Below are 21,639 nucleotides of genomic sequence, written 5' to 3' on the forward strand. Positions count from 1 at the left end.
GGCTATCATTTTTAAAGAAAGAAAAGAACATCAAAAGCTAGAAAAAATATTTTGCCACTTATTACTTAATAAAAAGTTAAATAAAACTATACTGCTGATAATTTGCTGGACAGAAAGCATGTTTTACACTATTTTCAAACCAATTTTCAGAAAAAAAACCACTCAACTTTCACATTTTTAAATATTTTACATGTGACGTCTGTAAAGTCTGTTGAAACACACAACGTAATGCATCTGCAAAGCCAGCTTTCAAGAGTTGTTGATATGCTTGTAATTGGCAGTAATTTCATAAATGTTATCTGCAATATACACAATGCATGCTATTTTATTCTGTCCAGGTGGCCTTTACCTACAGGGGTATATTGTGAGTGAACAATCTCTGGGCTCCAAGAGATCTGTAATTGAACTCAAACCTCCATCTGAAGAATTTAAAACTTTCTACTTATGTGCAGAGAATGTAGATGAAAACAAAAGGTAAACAAAACTTTTTTTTCTTTTCAGTTTTATTTGCCAGACTTCAGGAGAGCCCGAACACTGTATCTTGGGAAGATGTAGTGATAACTTTTCATTCTATTTTCACTTTTTCCCCTAGATTACCCTTTAATTGTAGCTTTAGTCAAACTGCTGTACAAGGTGCTGGCACACGTCATCAGTCCTGCTATTTTTTGTCAATGCTGGAACTACAGCAAGGCTGGCTTCAGAAAGAAAGAAGGTTCAGAAAGAAACCAGGACAAGGTGCCCTTCACAATGACGTGGGGGTGATTACACTAAACAGAAAAGCTGTGGTACCTCTCATTAGAGATAATGGAAAGTATATCCTCCTCATTCCCAAGAATTGTTCATTTCCAACAACGACCATTAGAATTGAAAAAGAAAATTGGCCTATGGAATCAGTGAAGGTTATGAAGGTGAATGCCTTCATCGTAATCCAGCCAAATTCCATGGCTGCCAGTGGGAGTTCTTCTTGTCTAATGCCTACTAATTACATAATATAGGTTTTAATTTAATGAACAAAGGACAAGGCTATTTGCTATGTTGGAAATTGGTGTTAAGATACGTTGTTATAGTCAACTCCTCCATCTCCGGTCTCTTTCCAATCCACTGTCAACACAGGTAGTAACACAGCTGTACAAACACCATTTATAAAAGGTGCGTTTCAAAGAACGTGCATGCATAACACCAACAGCTGTTGGTCTTTCCTTTCTTCCAGGTGGATTACAGCTTTGAAAGCTTCAATTAATAAGTGGTTACCTCTACACCAGGCAATCCAAGATTTCATGAACAGACCACTAGAGGAGACAAGGATGTGAGAAGAAAGCTGAGTTTTTCCCTCAATTTCTGTTTTCCATTAAAAATCCCATGCTATGTCATATGGTTCATCTCAGAAGATGCTCTAGCAGCAGCTAATCTTTAGTATTGCTGTACATTCACAACTTTTGTAAGCAGTAGTAGTAGTAGTAAATAAATGTAAAGCAATGTTGCCTTCTTTGTGGCTGTCTTAGTTTCTTGTTTCTACTTCAACTCAGACCATGCATAAAGTCTGCTTTACAGCAGTGAACTGACATCGACATTCATCTGATGCAGACAACTGTTGTTTGAACTTACATTGTGTACTTCCTGATGTTTTGTATCTGCACCCCCTTTTTTGCAAATGGGCCCCTTGCAAAGACTTCTTTTTTTTCTATCCAGAAGTTTCATTTATGGGTTTGCCTTTAAATTTCGAGAAAGTGCAGGCTTAAGGTTGGGACAGGTTGGGCTGACTGAAAGGCTAGCAGTTACATACTGTTACAGCACGCCTGGGGGAATGGAATAAATTTGTATGATCTGGATGAATGATTTTGTTCTTGTATGTTCTATCTTAACATAAAGTTTAATTTTACAGTGGTTTTCATTTGGCCATTTGCCATCATGGCACAGCACAGCACATTTGTGGAGAGAAATCAATTCAAGAACCAAAGAACACTGTTTCCTCCAAAGTTAGCAGTAAGAGACAGCACCATAAATCTCCATCAGGGTCATCCGGGTTAGACATCTGTGGTTATTACAGATGGTCATATACATAGTGTTTGCCACTGTTCTTTAACATTAAAATAATTCTGCCCATGAATAAATACAGGTATTCAGTTTCCGAGTATCGCAAAATACTAATTAAAGTAGAATAACAAAGGTTAGTGCCATTTATTTATTTGAAGCCACTTGCTAATTAAATACCTTATCCTAAGAAATTTAGAATTTGATGCTGCAGCAAGTACAGAAAGGAAAAGATTACACTCTCAATACAGGAAAAAATAAATTAATTCCCATTTGTGAGATTTTATTACAAAGCCTGTGATGCTGAGCTATGGTCCCCAAGGAGGTAGGCTGCCATCCAGTCATTTTTGAAACACACGTCATGTCTTCCTGTTATTACTAGGACCAAAAGCACTTTGAAAAATATACTGAGGTTTTTCCTCTGTATGTATCAATAGCATGAATATTGTCAGCAGAGGAATTAGCAAGATCTCAGTCCTCACCATAGCTGATTTTACTGTTAGTCTTAATGGGTATTCACAGCACTTCTTGGACAATACTGCTAGCATGAGATATAGTTCACTTAGCTTGGCATACATATGACAGCAGGACAAATGTTAGTCATGGTCATAAAGTCAGCCATGCCTTTGGAAAAAAAATCAATGTTCGCTCTATATCCTTTCCACAGCACAGCCAGATGGCATTTGTTATAATGAAACACTAATGCACCTCTTGTCTGTAGTGAACAGCCATTTCTTTAGCCATGCAAAAAAGATTCCTGAAGGTAGGAGACAGTGTAACAAAACAATACCCAGATTGCTCACTTTAACTTTCTCTATCCTGCACAGCTAATCCAGATACCTTTTATACTAGAGAAAACATTATTACTCTGCACCATGTGCAGAGAGAAGCAACAAAAATGTTTTGGTTAAGGCTTTTGTGGAAGAAAGTAAAAAAATCTGAATCTCTTGGTCAGGGAAAGAGTAAGGCACTGGATAAGGTGATTTGATGGAGAAATTATAGTTGTTCAGTACCAAAAAAACCCTTTCACTTATCCCAGGGCAAACTTGGCACCTACAAGGTGTGCTAAATTTACTGGGTGGCAGGTGTAGTTAAATGTGGAAGTCATTTCTAATTCTTTTAACAGGTAAGAGTTCTATTAGATGAGTAACCTTACAACATGTAGTATTTCAGTACCATGCAGTTTATGTTGACTTATTTATAATCTTTAGACAGCAATGTTTTAAGCTAAATAAACAAAATGCCTTTCTTGACAATGTGGGGTAAAGCCACAAGTGGAACTGCTGCATCCATGCTCTTGGCTGGGTCATGGTACAGCACAGCAAAAAGCTCACTGGAATGTCAACATCTTACTGAAGAACTACTTTTCCTGCAGTTTTCTTAATGTAATACATGTATTCTGAAGGCTGAGATGTGAAGTCTGAAGAATACCCCAAATCCAGTCACACTAGTCAAATAGATGGTCTCATTCTTCTGTTTAAATGTATGATTGGAAATTAGGATCATGGCTGTGGTGCTTAGCAATTTACAGAATCGTATTTGCAACAGCAAATTGCATCCTGTTGATTACATTTATGACTTTGAGACATAAAGGAAGAGCATGCCTTTCAAGCTAGACTGAAGCACGCTTAATTAGAGGTTGAAACAAAAAGTAAAATGTAGTGGGTTTGAAATAGTTTAGAATTGAATCTGAGTGCAAACTAATGAAACAGTTTTTTCAATATTGTCTCATCTGTAGTTTATAAAAGATATTTTAAGAAAATCTCATGTTGTAGTAAGTTTTTGGTATGAGAGTACTTAGATTTCTCAGACATATAACAGTTAACCTGTAACATGTCTTACAAATCATCTCTATAATACTAAAAGCATAAACAGAAGTGTTTAGTTGTGTAAAAATATTTAAATAATAATTAACTGAAACAATTCAGGTCATACCCAGACCATCAACAGAAAATACATGAACTTATGAACTTAAAGCACATCAATGTTAAGTTTGTTAAACAAAAATGTCCAAGGATACACCGGTCTTGCATCACAATGTTGTAATTTGTTGTTGATGCATCTTATCTCTAGTCGCAGCAACAAACTCCAAAAAACTGGCAGCTTAGCTGTTTTTACCCCCAGGTGCTTGTTGCCACATTTTATGAGCCAGAGGAATTGTGTGATAATTCCTCATTTTCTCTAATACAAAATCACTTGGCATAGTTTAAGTGAATGCTGACAGCTTTACCTTCATCTTCACATGAAAAAATGTTGGGAGAACCATGAGCAAAATATGATCACAGGGAAAACCCTACCTCCATCCTGAGAAATAGAAGTCTTTCTTGGCCTTCCCATGGGACTAAGAAAGAAAGACACTCTTTGCTCAAAAGAACACGAAGTAGGATAGTACTTTTTCCAGTCTTCGGGTTATTTCAGTAATGTCAACAGAATGCTATTGTCTTTATACTTACAGCACTTGAAATGGGAACTCAAGAAAGTTCATTGGAAGGATTTCTGAAGAATCATGAAAAGAAAGCTCCCAGAAATTAGACGTATCTTAGATAATATAATTTAAAAAAAAAAAACAGAAAACAAAAAACAAACAAAAAACAAACAAACCAAACAAAAAAACAAACCCCAAACAAACAAAAAAAACCCCAAACCCAGAAGTACATATTTTGCTATGAAATAGAACAGAATTTTGAGTTAGCCACCAAATAATAGTCAGCCACAACATCTCCAAATCCAGATTTCTCCAAAGGCCGAGGGAGTTTAGATTTGAAACTTTAAATAAAGTTCCCCTTTGGAATCTAAGTTTTAGTCCCATTGTAGCTTTTGTTGAAATTCTTTCAAAAGAAAACATGGAATGTGAACCTGGGGTAGTCTGCTTCATTGCTGTCTCATGTCACCGAGGGATCAGCACAGCTGTGTAATCACTGTACAGCCAGGATCTCACCATGGCTCGTTTGTGTGCATCAAAGACTTTATATTTATTGCTAGATACACCCACATTCAAGGTTTTCCTTTCACTGCCAGGAAAAAGATAACTATATTGAAACCAGAACAATTCCATTAGCAGGGTATGATATTCCACTGAGAAGAAATGGGGTTACGTACTTGAAGCATGATTTATTCAGATGGTTTGCTGCACTCCAAGTGGAGCTCATTTTCCGCCCTGTTCAGCAGAAAATATGTACAATGTTCTGCAGAGGGAAAGCCACAGAAGGTCACCAAGGCAATTTCCACAAGGGGCTGAGTTACTTAGCAGGAAACACTCTGAGGCCATAAAAACATTTTTGCAAAGTGCTTAATTCCCTTTTGTAGCATGTGTCTGAAGGATAAAGGCGTTGGGGTGAGTTTTCCACCTTCTTCTGCCCTGGAATCTCATTTACAGGAAGCTGAAAGTCATTTTAGTGGAAAATATTTTTGAATTTTCCAGGCCTAATCACCTTTCGATGATGAGATACTCATTAGCCAAGGCCAAAACATTGCAGCACTCTAGGACAGAAATCTGACTGCCTGACACCCGGAGTTTGCTGACTCCTGAACACTCGTGCCCATTCCTTCCCTTGGCATTGTGCCCATTCACAAGATGATATGTTAATTTGATCTGAGTGGAGGGGAAGGATTCCAGCGGGATGTAGAATTTGACATCTCTTAGTCAAGACGATCTTCTCAAGGGCAATTTATGCCAGCCAAAACAGATACTTCCTAACAAAAAAAATTAACTCATCCAGACAGAGCCAGGAAATCCTTCCAATTTTTCTGGGAAAACACGTTGCTTTTACCTAAAGGGTTCATCATTTTGGAGAAGGCCAATACAGAGGAAAAAAGACCCAAAGTGATTTCTTAATATCCTACGACAGCTAGAGGTTTTGAAAATTATATTTGGTGGGGTTTTCATTTGTATATTATATTATATGTTATATTATAAGTTAGATTGTATTATTTACGTTCTATTAATTATAGGATGTCAATTGTAGCAATACATAATACCATAGCTATTTTTATAATTTATAACTTAGTATTTTCTTAGTTTTATATTGCTGAGAAGAGCCGTCGCCTAGCACCAGCCGTCTTGACTTCATTACAACAAACTGCAGCCACAGTGATTGAGAAAAAATGTTTGAAAACTTCATTTAGAAGAAGATACATTTCAATACATATAGATGGTAATCCTTTTTACACTTTAAAATAATAAAATACTTCAAATATAAATTAATTTCTACATTTCTAAATTAAAATCATCAGAAACAAACATTTGGAAGAAGGATACTCTGTGAGAAATTTTGAACATATTTGCCCTTGTCCCATATAGGAATTAAAAACAAAATTTTAAATGTGATTATTGAGATTTTTTTTTTTGCATTTTTGTGCATTTGAGTAAATATTAAGGGATCAATTAGTGCTTTTTTTTTTTTTAATCTTCTGTTGAATTTAGCCTGGGATTTTTCTCTAAATAATGTCATTGCTCCAAATTCTAAAATAGTAAGATATGCATGAGTCAACAGGTGATACAAGGAAAACAGCGCGCTCAGCCGGTTTTGGACTCTCCACTGACAGGAAACAAATTCATTTTTTCAGTGGGAACAAATTATAGTCAGTGAGGCTCTGAGCATTTTGGTCTAGGACCCATACCAAGCCAGAGGGCCAGCTCTTCCATGCTTCTTCCACGCTTCTGTACAACTACATTTTAGATTGAAAGCGTTATTATTTTCCAGCAATCAGCAAGCACAGCTAATGATTTTCCTATATGGAAATCTGGTATTATGCATGTGTTGTTCAAATCACACAGAGGAAAAAGACCACTTGCTGGTGGCCTGGTGAACTGAAAAAATGCTGATAAAACAGGTAAACCTTAATTAAGTGAATGACCTGGAATTGCTTCTCCAAATAAGAAATCGCCACGACTGCTGCAAAGATGGTTTTGAAATCAAAATGGAACCACTAATTGGAGACGAGGTACTGTCCTGATGAAATGAAAAGCGTGGGTGTGGCAGGGCATCTCTCTAGGTGGGTATCTGTAGCACACAAGGGAGCTGATAACCACTCACTAGTGGGGGTGTCAGTGCAGGCAGTGCAGGGCCGTATCACTGCTGGGAGCAAGGCCCAGTGCTCCTCTGCACAGCACCACGTGAAAGAGCCACAACACCAGCCTGCACTTTGTGCTTCTGCGTAGACTAGAGGTACCACACGGTGTGGTTCACCAGCGAGTTTGGAAAACAGCCTGGATTTTGCCAACGAAACAGACCTCACTCCAGGGAAATAACAGAGCAATCTGATGAGGGAAAGGATCGAAGCAGCAAGAGCAACCCGAAAACAAGTTTTCAAGCTCAGTCTGCAAGAACTCACGAAGCAGCCCCAGCTGAAACTACATTCACTATAATCCACTGTCATGGAGACAGCATGAAAGCTGGAATGAAAAATATCCTGGCTTAAAAACTACAGTGCAAAGGTAGAAGATAAAAAAAAATAAATTGGGTAGTCACCACTAACTAACTAAAGAGCAGCAGTACACACAGTGGCTGTGAACACACAAATATCCAATGAGAAAGGAAGAGTGTCACGGTGTGCTCGTAGCAGAGATAGCAAAATCTACCCTGTATTGACATTAGGTATCACCAGTCGGAAGACAAGCTGGCATCTATCTCTGCACACGTTGGAAAGCAGAATACACCTTTGTGACTGTAAATACCTGTGCTAACAAAGCAAAAGTTTACATATTTATGCAACAGTCACTCTCTCCCACGTATTCAGAGTACACTCACTGCTGCAAAGGCTGCTTATTTGCAGTTACTTTGTTAGATCATTAGGTCATTGCCATTTTATCTGGATTGCAAGCCAAGTACGGGATAATCCAAATAGTATCAATAAGCAGTAATAACAGAGTGGAGAAATATGGCCAGATGCTTTTAAAAATCATCCTAGGGGCCATCTGTGGGAAGAAATGCAGGCTGTAAATATGACAGGAAAGTGAAAGGAAACACCACCCCTTTAAGCTGACAGCAATGGGTAGGAGTTCCACCCACAACCGTGCAGTGCAAGCAAGGTAATCCCACAGAATACATTCACTGTGAAAGAAGAGTGAGAACAGTCACCTCACTTTGTCAAACTGAAAAATAAATCAGATCAAGGGTCTTGATTGGAACCTGGGATTCTCACTGAATGGACACTGAATGGACAAACTGGAGTCAGTATTCTTCTCTTCATAGAAGCACAAACAAATATGCATCACGGGCAGAAGAATCATTGCACAAAGAACCCTTACAGAGAGCTCTACAAGGACAGAAAGTCACAGTCTGGCTGGGGCAGACAAGCAGCCTGCTCATGGTGAGAATCTGGTGAAGCACAGCTGCATGCTGACCCACCATCCAGGAGCAGAGGAGCAGTTTCCCCCCTCCAGATACACACCTATTTTATCAGCGGGGAAAGTGACTCATTGTTTGTGCTATTAAGAAAGGTTCGGTTCTATTGAGCTAGATAAGCTGGTGCTGAGAATCCTGCTGGGAACCATCAGTGGTGCTGGAGCCTCAGCTCAGCCCCTGAAGGCTCCCTGATGCAATCCTCCCTTGGGAAAAGTGCTACGTAGCAAGCAACAAAAATCAGACCATAAAACCAAACCCTGACAACGGCTGAGCAGGCTTTATGCAAAGCTGAGCTGAAGTCCTTACATTTAATACACACTGGCTCCTGCAGGACCCCAGTGAGATCCCAAAAGCTGTTAAGCAAATGGTCAAACACCAGGTAATAAAAGGAGCTCAACAATTCACAGCGGTAGCCAAGCATCTTTCTAGACTCTGGGCATTCCTACAGAAAACCTTGACAGAGTTCATCTTCCAAAGATATAGAGAGGGCTTCAGCAAGCACTTTAAAAAAAACAACAAGAAAGCTGATGCTGTCCTAAAGTCTTTACAAACCTGGACAGCAGCTAGACCTGCTGTTAGAGGCACAGTTCTGGTAAATCCAAGAAGCAGGTCATGGCCAGCAGCACACAACCTTTGGCAGGGAAAGACTCCAACCAAGAGGAATCTACTGAGTTCTTGGGACTGAAGGACATCATTGGCTCATCCTTGAATCAGAACTGCACAGGAAGCCATTAAAACCCACCTTGAAAAAGCCGCAGAACAGTATATATCAGCATGTACAGCACTAGGGAGGAAATTCACTGATGGCAGCAAGTGCATGAATATCATCTATTCTCTGTTGTGCAAAATGACACTGAAATTCACAACTGTAGATCAGAAAAGCTTCCCATTCCTATGCAAGCTTCCAGCCAAGCCAACATACTATCCAGCAAGCCAGAGTGCCAAGGCAGCAAAATAATCCACAGTTGGCCATGTGACAGTGAAAAAAAAAAATCCCTAAAGTTATTGTGTAGTACCAAAAGATGAAGAACTTTAGCAAAGTCAATATTGAGTGTGAAGACCATCAAGGCATTCTCCTCGTACGCTAAAAGCAGACATCTCAAGATGTGTGTGCTCCCCACCAGGGTACTGAATCTTGCTCCCCACAAGAAGGGTTTGTATCTTCTAACCAAATCAGAAAGACCAGTGGAGAATATTTATCTGTAGAGTGCAAGGAATGTATGGAGATGGGTATTAGAAAGACTGCAGTAACAGAGGACAGAGTCTTTCACTCAATCCAAACCAAATTTCAGGGACAGTCAATAGTAAAGATGTTCTCACTTTTCCATCTTTCAAGCAGAGAGAATACTGCCTTTTGTCTGTCTAATCCATTTATAATTTATGTTGGGAGCATACTTAATATTCATGAGCAGAGAATCTTGTATGAAGTATAGATTTGTATTGTGATAACATCATAAGACAACAACAGGAAAAAGAGAGAAAATTAAAATTAGAATTACTACGTCTTTATATCACAGACAGTATATCCTCACATTGCCTAGCAAAAAAATTATCCTAAGATTAAACTAAAATTAACCTACAAGTTAATTAAAATACCTTCCTATCAATGCTGTTCAAGGATCAAAAAGGCCTTACTGCCAATGACCTGGAAAATGATGAGCAGTAAATGTTAGTTGCTCCTGAAGACAATTATGGGAAAAAGAAAGATTTCACACATGTGAAAATCTAAATGTCCTGCACTTAAATAAAATAGGAAAAGCTCCAAGCGTTGATTTGCTGAGGTGATAACTGGTTGCTAGAAGCAATGAGAAGAAAGGTCTACTCTTGAAGACATTTAAAAACATATTCTGACATTCAGATAATAGCACTGCACAGCTGAATAGCAGCTGTATAGTCTTTGTTACAGGATGCTATGCAGCTTCCGTTGAAACCTTACTTTGACATCAGGTTTGGACATGAAATTTCAGAACTTATTATCGGCTACTGAGATCTGTCAGGAGCATAGCTCCTGATTCAGAGACTTCAGGTCAGACGTAAAGTATTAAAAAACAGAATTTTAAAAAGTAATGTTTCCCTTTTTTTAAACCTTTCTTTTCATTTCTTGTTTTTCAGTTGGCAGAATGAAGCAGGTATTGTATTGTAGAAGGACTTTCATACAGAACAACACTATTTTCAGGTTCACATATTTCACGTACTATACTTTTCTATTTTTATATGCCAAAGTCTTGACTGTGAAGGTTTGTTTAATTCTAGTAACCACAATTTGCTGATTCTTTTCCACCAGTATAATAGTCTACAGTTGCTACTCAAGAGTTGCCTCCACAGAGGTAAACTGTCTGTGCTCCATGAAGAATGGCCAGGCAAGAGCTTTGAAGAAGCAGTGATTTCTCAGCTCAAGTGGTAGAATCCATCTAAGCCTATAAAAGGACCTATAGGTCTACACCACACAGCATGCTGCCGTGATGAAACCCAAGGCTGCTCCAGGCAAGGTAGCTCGGATATGAAAGCAGCGTAGCTGGGTTAGTGCCATGGTGTGGTGGGGCTACTGGGTGACAAGCTGGCTGGTGTACACCTCAGCAGTGGTGTGCTGCTCATGCAGGCTTTGTACCAAGTCTGCTGGAGCAAGGCTGAGCTGAGGCTTGATGATCAGGGACCTTCGAGCCCCTGTTGCTGTAAAATGCAAGTGGGCAAAATGTATCTTCCGTGTGCAGTGGATTATAGCCCGCTGCAAACAGATGCAAAACATGTTTCCTCTTAACAGAAGGAAAAGTAGTCTCCTTTAAAGCAGGTTTGAGGCTCTTTCATACGAAAAATTAGGCACAGGACAGCTAGTAAACCTGTTATGGGGCGTTGCAGTGACAACTGACAGCAAAAAGACAATTTACTAGTAAAAACAAGTTGTTCAGCAATCAAGGCACATTAGCATAAAGCCAGTGGGAAAAAGCAAGAGGAAGAGTTGTTTGAGCTGTAGATGCTAATGCAGTATAAGCAAAATTCCCATTATTCAGTACACAGGAGGAAGGAGAGCTGAAGAACAACAGGAAGTCAGTGTAGAATTTATTCCTGGATATGTAACGCTATCTCTTCACATTCGTCATGACATTATGGAGCATCCATATACAAGGAGAGAACAGGTGAAAAGAGTAAACGGTATAAAATCTTGGAAGGACTGGTGAGGACATACCCTGTCAAATTTGTACGCAAATTAATTTGTATGTGCAGATAAAAGTAAACTGGTATCAAAAACATCCTTCATTTCACAGTGTCTTTTAAGTTATTTTGCTTGAGTGTTGACCAAGGCTATTTAAAATATTCATAGTCAACATTATTCATGCACATGTGCACAATGATTGTACTGCTGTAACTACCTTTAGTTTTAACCTTATTCAGGTTACCCTAGACCCCGTGGGACCCTGCTGTTGTTTACTGTCTAGTAGCTCAGACGTGATTTTCTCCAGAGATAGCTGCCCAGAAAGAGCCTTTTGACCGAATGGAAACACTCTACGAAGAAACCCCCAAGGGAACAATGTGAAGACCTCATTACTAGCTGCTAAAGGATAAAAATACATAATAATAGAACACCAGACCTCTCCTAATTCAAAGCATGAATTTGTCTGGTTTCAGTTTATTTGCTCATTCGTTTTCTTAGACTGCCAAGCTGGCATTCTTACAAAAGCAGTGAACCCAGAAATTTTGGTTCAGAGATGTGCAGCTTGATAGAGGGAATTGCACAGGGAGAGCTTTTCTTCTCCTGCTCCTTTATGGCTTCAGTCTAACTGCTGTATCGGTGGAAGAACAAAGACTCAGCAGAGATATACATAGGTAGCCACAGTGGGCAGCCGCTCGCCCTTAGCATCTTGTAAATGGCACTGCAATGAAAAATAAAGCTCTCGCGTTGTAGGAGGTAAGATTGCAATGTAAAATAAGGAGGGTATTGGGGCTGGCCACTGAAGGAGTATTCAGCGGTGACAAGTGATGTAGCATAATTAGTGAAGATAAGAGGAAAAGCGAATTTAAAGCATTTCACATCAGGAACGACCTGCTAGAGATGTTGCAACTTTTTATATATGCTAATAAAGCAAATTTAGAGTGGGAGAACACAGTGTGATTTTGCTTATCAGCTATGAAACAATCTTACCAAAAGCCCATGCCTCCAAGGATCTTTTTTCTCAGGGTCATTATTGACAACACTTGTCATGCAATATCTGACCCTATGATATTCACCAAAATCACACTATTTTTCTGCATTACCATCTGGGATGATTTTTTATTTTAACGGTGGAAAGAGACCCACTACTTCTGCTGGTTCTTTCTACTCCACAAGGCTCTTCTTCCTATTACTTACTCTTTCCCCTGCAAGGGAAAATTAGAGAGCACTAAGCACTAAATCACACCTTACAGTCCTTTATTCCTGTACAAATAAAAGCACTACAAGATTATATTTTTTTTCCAGAGGTTCACACCAGCAGCAATTTAACATTTTTTCTCTAAGGCATGCAGGATTCACCTCAAAGGTGAAAAAATTTCAAGTCAAATGTGGGGCATGTACAACGAATGCCAGAGAGCAAGCAGTTCATTAAAATGCTTATGCATTAGTAACGTTAGTGCATTCAGGCAGGAGTAAGACAGGAACAAGGAACTTCATACAGCAAAACCAGCTTAACTCAGGTACATGCTAAAAACAAAAAGCATGATAGTTTCCACAAATTGAACAGTTCTGGGGTGCCAGTCTCAAGGGGATTATAAACTGTCTGAACATATACTGTCTACATAGAAGCTTTGAGACTGAAATCTAAATGTAGGCTTTATCACCGTTAAGGCAAACAATGGTGTGTCAGCTTCAAAGGCTACATAGGCTTGCTAGGGGGTATGCAAAGAAGCAAAGGTATCTTACAGATGCAGTAGGAAGCCTTTCAACAAGTCAGCTTCAAGTTTTCAGGCTTCTGGCCCCAGCGGCACCTCCACCACCTCTTCCCCTGGTGTCCCAGTGTGGGAACAGGGAACAGCAAGCTTCTCCGGCCCAATGTGCTGAATGATAGGCAAGAAAGTATGAGGAGGAAGCAATCATTAGCAGACTTTATGTAACAACTTAATTAGAGCCAGGCTTGGATCAACACATTCCTCCCTGATCTCTTTTTAATCAAATATCTACTGGTGACAATGAAAGGAGTGCTGTAAATATGTGTGTGGCAGCTGCTGCACTGGCCAACTAAGTGTCAGAATTGAAAGCATGAAATATTGACTGGAGCTAAAAAGGTTTTGTACCCTTGGTGGTACACTGACACTGCCTTCAGTAACATGCATAGGATTCACAAACCCAGATTAATGGGTTTTCTGTGCCACACATTCCCTCAGTATATGGCAAAAATCAAATACAAAAAGGGAGAGGACAAACACCCAAACAGACCAAGGAAGTAAGACTATAGGTGAAGCAAATAAACCAGATAAGCTTCTTGGAGGAAATTAATTTTAAGGGTTTTGGTGATGATTAGACCAGGTGGCAAATAGGGGGACTGCATAAGAGAAAGTACCAGCCAGAGACTCTGGGGTGACAAAGATGGGGAGAAAAATGGAAGGAGCATCAGGAGCATAAAGACCAGGGAAAAGAAGCAAAACAGAAGTAAATGGAGAATTTGTGGGGTACAGGCAAACACAGCACAAGTAAAGTACAACAGCAATTAAGACACCCAAGAATGTGGTAGGGGAGAGCAAATTGCAGAATGTAAATCCTTTAGCAGAAGTGCTGCTCCATGTGGACTGCGGCAGCAAGGCTGACAGCAATGCGGTGAGGAAACAGCATATTATTACTAATGCATGCACAGCAAAGACATCATTTAAGGTTTCAGGCGGTGATGGGGGAGGGGAACGTTCTGTTTTGACAGGTTCTTCTTGCTTGAGACATACTGTAATGGTGGATACCACTAAAACCTGAAGAAACTGGTAACCTAGAAAGTATCTTCAAACCTTCCTCTGTACAGCAACTCTGGAAAGATAGCCATTGAAACGTAACCTATTTAAATTAAATAGGTTAGCTCATTTAAATAGTGTGTGACAAAATAAATGTTTAATTCTTCTTTCAGCTTCTATATGACCTTGGAGTGTCAGTGTGAATACATGAAGATGACAGCAGGCCATACTCTGCAGAATGAACTGTTTGTTGCAACATGCCGTTGTCAATAAGCCTGGTCAAAGCATATGACCTGCTCTACAGAGCAGCATTGTTGCCAGTCATTCATATCTTTAAATCATGTCTGTGTACACTCTTTATTTGCCTTCATTGCCAGTGGCAATCATTCCGAAACACTTTACTGTGGTACCTCACATTGACGGATTATCTCTGGTGCTACCTCATTCCCTTGAGTTCTCTCTCAAAACAAAGATTTTGTGTTGCGTGTTTATGTTGTGTATCTCTCTCTTTGAGTGTGAAACACAAGATAAATCCCTATTAAACAAGTAAACAGAAAGAAGTGCGAAATGCTAAAGGATTTTTACATCTGTCACGTCACCAGAAAGCTTTTCTTACCCCCTGTAGAATTTTATACTAAATGCATTTAACCAAAGAGCAAATGCAGTTGCTGTACCTATTCCTGTACCTATATATCTGTACAGGTATCTACCCATGCAGATACCTGTTCTTAAAGGTGGCTCAGTAGACCTGAGCTTCACCGTGGAGTCAAAACCAGGCTAGGGAAATTCAAGAAGAAAGCCATGCTATGCACTCTAGCAATAGGCAACATGCCACTTCCCATCTTCTAACCACAAAAGCTAGACTGCAATCAGGGAACACTTCTTAGACAACCTTCTTCAAAAGAAATGAGCACTAAAATCCCCAGGGACAGAGCACAGAGACTTTGATGGTGTCCTGCATCGGTAACATAAGAGGCAGGAGAAGGTGAAAGTAAAACTAGGCCAAAACCACCTATCATTCACATAAAATTCAAAATGCAGGCAGCATTCCTTAGCTACTGAAAGTTTCTTGGGCTTCATGATCCATGCAGTGACCTTGTACTACAGGGCCACACTGTCCCTGTAGGCTTACCAGGGGAAAGCTTGAGTGCAGATTTCACTTACCAGTCTGGCAGCTACAGAAGAGAATGATGGGAAACATAAAAAAAAAATGTCTGTAATTGCAGCCCAACCATGCAAGGCAATGAGTGTCTTCCAGAGTGTGATGAAAATTATCTTTGTTTTGCATGTCCTTTTCAAAGATCACCCTCCTCTGCAAATTTAATGAACTATAACTAGCTTAGCTGAAGTATCTCACCTTGGATTTGGATTTATAGCCATTAGTAGGGATACGAGAGACTAGAGGTTTTTCCCTGCCAATATTCTTCTTTTAGAAAATCCAAAATTTCCTTTCCACTGAAACAAGGGATAACATAATCTAGTTCAAGGCAGTAGAATTTGTATACATGACCCAGAAATGTGATAGATTTTATGGTGTTCAAATCAGATACATACATGCTTATATTGACATATGTTGACATCATTTTAATACATTCTGATTAAAAGTTTCAGACAGTATTTCCTTTCCAACTTTTCTTTCCTTCCAATGCACACATAATTTAAATAAGTTTATCTTAATTAGTTTCATGTTGATTTTTTTTTTAATGGGTGAGTCAAGCAGCACAGAAGGAATCAAAATTGAGAGTGGGAGAGGCTTAACATATCTTTTTTCAAAAAATATCTCCAATTTACATAGGTCCTTATCACTCCAAAACACATTTGTTCAACAGCGTCATCGGTGGTAACAGCAGAGTTCTGGGAGGTGTAGTGTTTGTTCATTAACGGTTCCTGCAGAATCATAGGAGGACAACACGTAACAGACTGGGGGGCTGGGATCTGGGATCCATGGAACCGATGGCCAATACTTTTTTTCGTATTCATGTTCTTGCCAAACAAGAAATGGCTATTTTAAAGATATCTGTAGCAGAGACAGAGCCAGGTTTTCAGGAGTGCTAAATATCCATCCCGGCAGGAATCAATAGAACCTGCAGGCATTTGGCCTCCCTTAAAAACCAGAGTTACGAATTTTGGGAGATTTTCTCACTGTGCTATTACAACAAGCCAAAGTAGGTCACAATTTCTACCTACATTGTCAGTGACGTTTTATTAGTATGTGATATTTTCAATCTTGGCACAACATGTTTTCTGAAAAGTTGAGTTTACTGCAGTTAACATAGAGAACATGTATGTATACAGTATGTTTATGTACCTATTGAATATATACACAAAATCATGACAAACAACCATAAATGTTAGAAATCCTTGCTAGAGTACAAATATGCTTCATGAAAATCTTAATTATGATATACCCAAAGTTTTACATATTCTTAGCAAATATAGGAAACTGATAATGAACTAAACCTAGATCCTGGCCAAAGGTAAGCTGGCTGTTTTGAAAACACAGTGTTTGTCCGTGTAGGTACGAATTGTGAGTAGTGACTGAGAAACCCTACTGTTAGTCGGTATACCCTGTTTGTCAGGGCACTTGCAACTGTGAAATGTTGCTTTGTATGGAGAGATACCAGTAAAAATGTCGTGAACAAATTCATTCAAATGCATGCTGCCTCACTCATGACTGGGGGATCAGAGATATTAAAATGCAATGCGAGTTTCTCACAAACATTGCCAAGCCTTGTTGCAGCAGACAGGTATCAGCCGCCTGTGCAGACAGCAGGCAGCGGAATTGAAGCCAAGACTCTGAAGGTGGAACAAGATGTTAAATTCAATGGTAAATTTTCCTTCCACTTTTGACCAACAGAGAAAAGACTTCAGTTAGGAAGACCACAGCTCTGCATCTAGTAGCACCTGACACTTAACTACCTGTCATGTACTTCGATACCAGAGTTATGTATTGTAGGTCAGATAAAGTCTTCCATCCTCTCTGCAGAACTTCTACTTTGTCCTTCTTTTCTGTTTATTGATATGATTAAAGGAGAAAAAATCCTGCTACGTGCATGAGCATATGTTTGTATGAAATTTATCTAATTAATTGCTTGAATAGCTGTAGGCAGAGTTGACAAGCAGTAGCAGGATAGATAGGAATTAAATCCAGGGGTGAAGGGATTATGTTCTGAGGAAATCGATGTTTCATATAGATATCTCTTTAAGCTTTGTAACTATTATTGGCAGAATCCATCTAAAACAGATAATTCACAATGTGTTCACATTTAATTCTCAAATACTTCATGAAAACATTTAACTTGGGAGACTGGACAAGTTATAAGAGTCCTTTCCATGCAGGCTACTGTTGTGTATTAGACCCAGATAGACAGCGACCTTTGCCATCGCTATTGATACCTCTTCTGAGATCAAAATGAAATGAAATCAGTTTTTCATTAATGTTGTTCTTTTCTTGCATGGTTGCTGTTGATGGTGCTCATGGAACAATAGAATCATAGAATGGTTAGAGTTGGAAGGAACCTTAAAGATCTAGTTTGAAACCCCCAGCCATGGGCAGGGACACTTCCACCAGACCAGGTTGCTCAAAGCCCCATCCAACCTGGCCTTGAACACCTCCAGGGACGGGGCATCCACAACTTTTCTGGGCAACTTGTTCCAGTGTCTCACCACCGTCACAGTAAAGAATTTCTTCCTAATAGCTAATCTAAGTCTCCCCTCTTTCAATTTAAAACTGTTACCCCTCATCCTATCGCTATATTCCCTGACAAAGAGTCCATCCCCATCTCTCCTGCAGGGCCCGTTTAGGTACTGGAAGGCTGTTATAATGTCTCCCCGGAGCCTTCTCTTCTCCAGGCTGAACAGCCCCAATTTTCTCAGCCTGTCTTCATAGGAGAGGTGCTCCATCCCTCTGATCATCTTCATGGCCCTCCGCCGGCCCTGCTCCAACAGGTCCACGTCCTTCCTGTGTTGAGGACCCCAGAGCTAGACACAGTACTCCAGGTGGGGTCTCATGAGAGCAGAGTAGAGGTTGCAGAATCACCTCCCTCAATCTTCTGGCCACAATTCTTGTGATACAGCCCAGCATGCACTTGGCTTTCTGGGCTGCCAGCACACATTGCCAGCTCATGGCATCCACTAACACCCCCAAGTCCTTCTCTTCAGGGCTGCTCTTGATCCATGATGTCTGAAAAGACAGACTGAGCACCATCCTGACCCTAACGAACTAGCCTCTTCAGATAAGTTGTTTTGAAATGCAGCATCACCTTTCTTGAAGATGGGTGAGATTATCGTAGCGTGCTGCTGTCCCATCCCAGTAACGATCTAAACTAGTTTCCGCTCAGCTCTACAGGTAAGCAAATGAGGAATGGAGCTCAGAGTCATCATGTTGTAAAAGCACTGACTGGTGACATGGTGTGCCTGGCAATCCACAAAGAGAAATGAAGACCCTTCCTCAACTCCTTTACTTTAGCAACATAGAGTACTAGAGCATACGTAACGCGAAGACTGTGTTCCAACATGAGTTTCACCCAGAGAATGTGACATTTTCTTGATGAACAGTGTTTATCATGTAAATCCTTTATCTCACTGGTCTGAACACATTCTGTTATAGGCAAATTAAGTGAATTTTTTTGTTATTTTGATACCCATCTTTTACAAGCACACTTGTCAGAACAGTTTGCCATGTCCCAGTTCTTGTGTCTTACATCCTTCTCTGGTGATTTATGGATTTACTATTAAAACTGGCAACCAAGCATCTCATGGTATTTCCTGAAATAGAGGGAGATTACTACAAATATTTTAGTAAACAGTCAGTGTTGAGTAATATTATTATGGAGAATATATTAAAATAAAAAATCACGACTGCTGTACTCAGTTCTCTAGAAGGGGTCATATCTGCAAATAAGTTCTCAGCTACAGAAATGAAAATATCTTTACAAATGTCAGTAGTTAACTATGTTTATTACAACTGCATTTAGGATAAATTCTGCAGTGAAACAATGTATAAAACCGTTACAGATAAATGAACAATAATTTATCATTTAATGGCAAGTCCCCCCACACTAACAGCAAGAGTAACAGGCGACTAAAGAACTCTAATATGCCAGGAACATAGTAGAAAGGGAAAGCATCCAGAGAAAGAGAAGAAATTAACTCCCAGGGAAGAGATATCTCTTCCTCCTTTTGCATTTTAATTCTAAGGTCTGAATAGGGAAGAATGCTAGTTTAATCCAGAATACTCATTCCTCTTAAAATAAAATGTAAAAAAAAAAGAAATCAAGAAGGTGGATAGAGATATAACAAGATGAAAAGCAAAAGAAAAGAACTCCCTGTACTGTGGAGAGATCACTGAGAGCCCTGCAGGCTAGCTGAATCAACTGAGCAAGAGCAACTGAGGATGATTTTTGTCTTAAATTGTAACTGTATTTCAGTTCTGTAAGTCAAGAATTTAACTGAAGGCGCTGCAAAAATTGAGGCAGTACTTGGAAAACTGACCTGGTTGTAACAGAGTCCACTTCATCAAAAAATAGATTATGAAAACTTACTGCAGAATTATTTGCTTTTAAATAGCCGGCCTGGAGAATGAGGTTAGCAGCAGGAGGTCCCCAGTCTGTGAGGATCCAGTCTGTGGGAGATAACGAATTCTATAGTCAAACATTATGCTGATGGCAACATAGTCCAGGAAAACTTTACAGAGGTAATTAAGCAAAAAGGTGACAGAATAGCTTCAGCGAAGATAAATTTAAGATGATGCCTACCGGGAAAAGTAATCTATATCTTGTCTGCGGGATGCTGAATTCAGATTTGGCAATTACAACTCAGGAACAATATCTTGGAGTCATCACTGAAAGGTCTCTGAAGGCTTTGGCTCTATGTCCAATGGTAATGAAGAAACCCAAGAAAATGTTGGCCATCATCACAAAGGCCACTGAGCAATGAGACACATGGTTCTATCCATCTTCCTGCTATCCCAAACCTTGGCATAGTCACATCTTGAGTACTACAGGCTGTTCTGGCCTCTACAAGTTAATAAGGTGGTAGAGGAGTCAGATGGAAGGTGGTGAGGACGGTGACTAAAGAGATCAAAGAAATGAAGTAACTACTCTCCCTAGGATCTTGAACATGATCAAGATTTACAAAATCATAAAGGCAGCAGATAAGACGAACACAGAACTGTTACCAAATCTCACAAACCCCAAACAGGGACACCCAGTGAAATTGGGAATCAGTTTAAAACACACATATGAAAGTAGATTTTTTTTTTTTTTTTTTTAATATACAGGCAGTAGTGAGTATCTGGAACTTGCAGATGGTCAGGGAGGTGGGCATTGTCAGCCAGTTCAAAGAGAGAGAAGGAACCTTCGTCAGCCACAGGTCCATTAAGGAAATACTGGTGGAAGAGACAGGAATACATCTTCTAATATCCTGACTATGGATGTTGGGAGAATACAAGAGGCATTGACTGCAGATTGTAACCAGGCTTGTAACCAGGCACCCTAAAACACATGTCCTACCATCTCCAGAAACAGAGTGAAGGTCCAGATGGATCATTAGTATAACAACGTAGCAGGACTTTCTCATCTGGCCTTTGATAAACTTTGCTCAGCAAGGTTTATACTAACTTTTTATACCCTCAAAACTGCCATATAACAACAAGTAATAAAAACTCGGTCTCGAGTTTTAAAACTTGGTATTTTTTTCTTCAAAGTACAGAATTGCCAATGACCCGCTGCATGACCTGAAAGAGTGACACATTTTCTAAGACTGAAAAAAATGCAATAACCCTAAAGTCAGCTGTTCTATGGCTTTGCAACAGTGGAAGCCTGTGCCTTATACAGTAGCACTGAAAAAAGAGATCAGAAGATCTCTGCCTCCAAGTGAAGCTCAACATTTAATTCTTTACCAAAGTAAATCAACAATCCTGACATTTAAAACATTTACTTACTCTAATTACGAGAGGTATCGGCCATCAAAATCATTGGTTTTATATCTCAAGCAATATACAGAATAGGTACACATGGCCATTCATAAACAGTGGAAGATTGTCATTCCAGACCACTGATAAAATTTTATAATATTTCATTTTTCTATAGACACAAATACAATGTAGCAGGATTAATGTCTATCTATCCAGTTCCCTTACCTTTTGCTCTGTTTCACCTCATAGAATCTATATAAATAGCACCAACTAGCAGACTGCTGACAACCACGTAGCACGTCTCAGATAAATAGCAGAAATCAGCTGCCAGGCAATGGCTCATTAAATCACACTTCAGTGGAAAGTCAAATAAAGGCAAATATAATTTGAAAAATAATTCTCAAACCACATCAAGACATACCCCACAGATACATGTAT

General features: G+C 39.5%; 1 protein-coding gene and 1 long non-coding RNA gene across 5 annotated transcripts in view; one reads left to right on the forward strand and one right to left on the reverse strand.

The window, feature by feature from the left end:
- Nucleotides 1-1,480, forward strand: part of LOC106893454 — a 45,031-nt gene extending 43,551 nt beyond the window's left edge. For 3 of the 4 annotated variants that reach the window (XM_014951442.1, XM_014951443.1, XM_014951444.1), the window contains exons 12-13: nt 339-474; nt 1,211-1,480. In XM_014951442.1, coding sequence (XP_014806928.1) covers nt 339-474; nt 1,211-1,310 — 236 coding nt within the window. In that variant the 3' untranslated portion in view covers nt 1,311-1,480. The remainder of the gene's footprint in view (nt 1-338; nt 475-1,210) is intronic. The other variant, XM_014951445.1, reaches the window with a different exon arrangement.
- The window catches only part of LOC106893455, a 38,007-nt gene extending 18,094 nt beyond the window's left edge, over nt 1-19,913 (reverse strand). The window contains exon 1 of the long non-coding RNA XR_001413076.1: nt 19,829-19,913. This is a non-coding gene — a long non-coding RNA (uncharacterized LOC106893455). The remainder of the gene's footprint in view (nt 1-19,828) is intronic.
- Between the last annotated feature and the right edge of the window lie 1,726 nt (nt 19,914-21,639).

Source organism: Calidris pugnax, unplaced genomic scaffold, assembly GCF_001431845.1.
Source record: "Calidris pugnax isolate Ruff unplaced genomic scaffold, ASM143184v1 scaffold148, whole genome shotgun sequence".
In the NCBI taxonomy this organism is placed as follows: Eukaryota; Metazoa; Chordata; class Aves; order Charadriiformes; family Scolopacidae; genus Calidris; species Calidris pugnax.